Here is a 4,359-nt window from a genome sequence, read left to right as displayed (position 1 = left end):
CCGTCATTTTTGTAGTAGTTGGCATCTTGTACAATTTTTGCGAATTTTCGGAAAACAAAAGTAGATCAGAACAAAACAAATATACCACGTTTATTAACTCATCATGGGGTATCTCTGAGAGAAATATGAGGGTAGTCATTTTTTGGACCATGTGCCACCTCTTACTCGGTCACGAAAAAAAGGCGCCCTTAAATTGCAATCTTGTGACAGAAGAAACTTTCTAACTGAACCGGTGTTCACTTCCTTCAAAGCTGCGTTAAGCTCGTTCTTCCCTCCTACCAAGTTTGTTACTTGGTCGGATCTGAGTTGGCGTACTTTGCCTCTTCGATTGATGAATCGACGAAGAGCATTGGTAAATGCATCTGTTTCCATGGTGTTCAAGGTTTTTAAGTGAATGGCTCAGGAACAAAGGCAAGTGAAGATTAAACCCCAAGGCTTTAATTTTTTTCCGATTCTCTTTGATGTACCAGAGGCCGAAAACGTCCATGCCAACATAGGTAAAGGGCAGTGTAGGAGTGACACGTTCTTCAGGAAGGTCAGCCATCTTCTGCATTTGAGCTGGTCCGCGTAATTTGCGACAAGTAGTGCACTCCAAGTTGCTTGGATACAGAAGAACGGCCATTTATAACCCAATACCCATCTTGTCGAGGGCATTATGGGTCATACAGTGACCTTGATGATGTTGGTCTTAACTGTGATAATGTCTCATGAGTAGCTCGGTTACATGACTCTGCTTAGGAATGATAATGGGATTTTTCACTTCAAATGACATGGTGGCTCCTGCTCTGAGTACTCCTTTTTCGTCGAGAAAGGGATCAAGCCTAAATAGTGAGCTAGTCTGTTTCAGCCTTTCATTTCTAGTGTGCGCATTCTGGCGACTCTGGAGCATAAAATCGCTGTCTCTGAGGCTTCGCACGATTTGGATTTCTTCAGTACAATTCCAGTACTGCACTGACTTAAGGATTACTTCTTCTGCTAAGACCACTTCTTTCACTGTTGGGGAAGAGGTCTTCTATTGTACTGCTTGTTTGGACGATTCCGTTCGCGCATTCTCTGGATGTTGACAATGCGTCTTTTCAATCGAATGAAGGAGGATGAGTGGCTAAAGCATTTCAACTCGAGAACTACGGGAAAGAATCTCTTTTTCTTCGAGCACTACACCATTTGAAATGAGGACTGCCACTTTCACTTTCTTTATTTTGGCATCTTCGCGGTCCAACTGTGGAACTGGGCTTTTGTTCACCACTGTCACATTGCCATCCCATAAAAAGCCAGGGCCTTTGAACCAAATTTCATGTTCAGCAAATTGCTTAGCAATGGTGCCTCTTGAGGCGATGTCGGCCGCGTCGTTTGGGCTGGCAACGTGATGCCACTGTTGTGGATTGGATCTGTCGTGTATGTGCTGAACACGGTTTTCAACATAAGTATGAAAGCGCCTTCGTTGCGGATGTAACTCAAAACGACTGAGGAGTTGGTGTAAAATACTTCTATTGGATCCTTGTTGTTGAGTTCTTTGCTTAGCATGGAGGCAACATTGACGGAAATTACTGCTGCAGTCAGTTCACAACGTGGAATTGACATAGGTTTCAATGGCGCAATGCAAGCCTTACCCACTAGAAAGCTGACATGCACTTGACGTAGGTTGTTGATGAGGTGCAAGTAGGTCATGTGTCCGACACCTGCATCACTAGCATCTGAGAAACTGTGTAGCTCTATCACAGCTGGCTCACCGAGATTGGGAGGCTTTATGCATCTTGGAATCTTGATTTTCTCCAAGAGTGGTAGTTGTGATCTCCATTTTTTCTCACTGTAAACGAATGTGGTCTGGCACAGGATCATCCCAGTCAATGCCGTCAAGGCACAGTTCTTGAAGCAGCTGCTTCCCCACTAAGATTACTGGTGCGACTATGCCTAGGGGATCACACAGTGATCTGACGGTCAATAGAATTCAGCGACGAGTGAAGGGTTTGTCCTTAAGCTCTAAACGAAATCCTATGGAATCTGCCTTGATGCACCAGAAGGTACTTAGAGAGCGTTGGACTGGTAAGGTGTCATGGCGAAGGTCCAAATCTTTCAAGTCTTTGGAGTGATCTTCTGTGGGTGGGGCTTCCAACACAGCCTTACTATTACTAGCAAACTTGTGCAAACGCAAATTAACTGCTGCACACATGGCTTGAGTGCTCTGGATGACACTGATAGCACTGTCAGGTATAGCAAAGATTTCAAGCCACCGTCCACATAAAAGTCGTTATGTAGAAAGGCTGCAGCTGCCTCACCAAACTGTTCTCAAGCAGTTTCAGCTGTCACCCTAAGACCAAAATTGGTGACTCCCTTTGAGGAAACTGCACCGAACAAGAGAACATTCATACGATATTCCACGATTTGACCGGCCAGATCATTATCTTTAAACCACAAAAATCTCAAAAAGTCTCCTTGTTCGGGGTTGACGTAAAAACCATGGAACATCTGTTCGATGTCGCATGTCACTGCCGTTTCTTCTTTCCAAAAACGTGAAAGCACACCTGTGAGTCTGTTCTTCATATCGGGTCCTGGCAGGAGATGTTTGTTTAGTGAATAATCTTGAAAAACGGCACTGCAGTCAAAAACTACTCGAATCTGGTCAACATTCTTTGGATGGTAGATATCAAAATGTGGCAGGTACCACACCTTCCCTTGCTGGGTGTTAAGCTCCTCTAGTGGAATAAGACTGGCGTGATTTCGGTCTAAGATTTTCTGCATGATTTCAATGTCTTGTTCCTGAACCTTTTTCGTGCCTAAGGAGTTTTTTCTTTATGCCCAAGAGCCGTTTTAAACACCTTGCGATTGTTCGGCTAAGTGACATTGTCTGTTTTGAATGGCAGGGGCATCTCCCAGTTTCCCAATTCGTTCCTATGAATGTTGGCGGTGAGAAGACTAGTAAAACGTTTGTCTTAGACTGATTCACACTTTTCAGTGCCTGGGATGTTTCGGGCATGATAAAGTTCACTGTAGTCCAGCTGCATCATCTGCCTGATTTGCTGTGATGAAGTCACCTCTTTCAAACAGTGTTTTGTGGTGAAAGAGACTGCAGGTTTTTCTTTGGAGCTCTTACTTGTTGGCTAGTTGAAAAGACTCTGAGGATCTTCTCTCTGGATGGTGATAAGGTAAACGGTGGCACAGTGTTCGCTCCCTCTGTTATCTAGACACACGGGACCAATGATTGTCCAACCAAATTTGTACTGTTCAGCCCAAGGTTCATTGTCGTTCTCATAGATGATTCATAACGGTTGAAAGGCTGACGGGATATTGCGGCCGATTAACTTCCTATCTCGACATTAGGCTGGTGATGAATGAGGAGGGCAATCTTCTGCAAATGCTTCCACGACTTAGCTGTTTCTGGTGTTGCGATGTCTTTATGGCTGGCTGGGATCCTGTCTTGCAAATATGTGAAAGGAATCTTTTACCAAGACATTGACCATCGACACAAGCCTCTTAAAAGAGGCTTGTGTCGATGGTCAATGTCTTGGATGTGTAGTCCATTGACTTTCCAAGTGCGAACACTGTTAGTGCCGGTAATTGTATTAATTTTGAGGTCCACTTCCTGGCCTTCAATCTTCAGCTGTTCAAGCAGTGTGTCTGTAATGAAGACATCTGATGACTGGTCGTCCAGTACTGCATAGGTTAATACCTTCTCTGAAGGGTTTTCTTGTTGGAAGACTTCAAGCAGAACTATTTGCATGCAGGAACATGCTGGCTGGCCTGGTCCACAAAACTTGAGCACAGGCAGAATTGGTTTGTTTTGTGATGTGTCTGGTTGGGTCATGCAGTATGGTGGCATGCTTCTGCTGGCATATTTTACATTCTAGCTTGTCTCTTTCACAGTCTTTGGAGACATGTTTGTCACTGCTGACACAATTAAAGCAAATCCTGTTTTTGACCAGAAAATCTTTGCATTCATCATAGCTTAGCTTTTTGAACTATTCACAGTCACTCATTGCGTGAGACTTCGTCTTGTGGTAGAAGCAGGAGGTAGCAGTTCAGGGCGGAGTTACAAGGGTGGGTAGTTCAGCTTGAGTTGCTAGCACCTGAAGATTCTCAGTAGGTTCTTCGTTGTGAAGCTTTGGTTGGGTAATGTCTGGAGGTGGTGCGGAGGTTAAAGCAACATTCGAAGTTCTGGTGTGACGAGGTGAATGACTGGGGCCCTTGAAACGTTCTGAAACTGAGACACCTACTGTTCCTGGACCTTGGACAATTTTGAGGTATGTTTGGTCTTTCAGCATGGTAACGAATTTCTTCAACAAAATCTTTGAAGGATGGAAAGACATCTCTACCTTCTTTCCTCTGGAGCCGTAACACTTTGTCAGACCATTTCACTTTGAA

At 44.3% G+C, this 4,359-nt stretch overlaps 1 protein-coding gene across 1 annotated transcript; it reads right to left on the bottom strand.

Moving 5' to 3' along the window:
• Positions 1-2,286: 2,286 nt before the first annotated feature.
• LOC137977247 (uncharacterized) lies at positions 2,287-2,739 on the bottom strand. Its single transcript, XM_068824499.1, has one exon. The coding sequence runs from the start codon at positions 2,737-2,739 to the stop codon at positions 2,287-2,289; it is 453 nt and encodes a 150-aa protein (XP_068680600.1).
• Between the last annotated feature and the right edge of the window lie 1,620 nt (positions 2,740-4,359).

This window comes from Montipora foliosa, chromosome 11, assembly GCF_036669935.1.
Source record: "Montipora foliosa isolate CH-2021 chromosome 11, ASM3666993v2, whole genome shotgun sequence".
Classification (NCBI taxonomy): domain Eukaryota; kingdom Metazoa; phylum Cnidaria; class Anthozoa; order Scleractinia; family Acroporidae; genus Montipora; species Montipora foliosa.
This window is presented reverse-complemented; position numbering and strand designations above follow the sequence as displayed.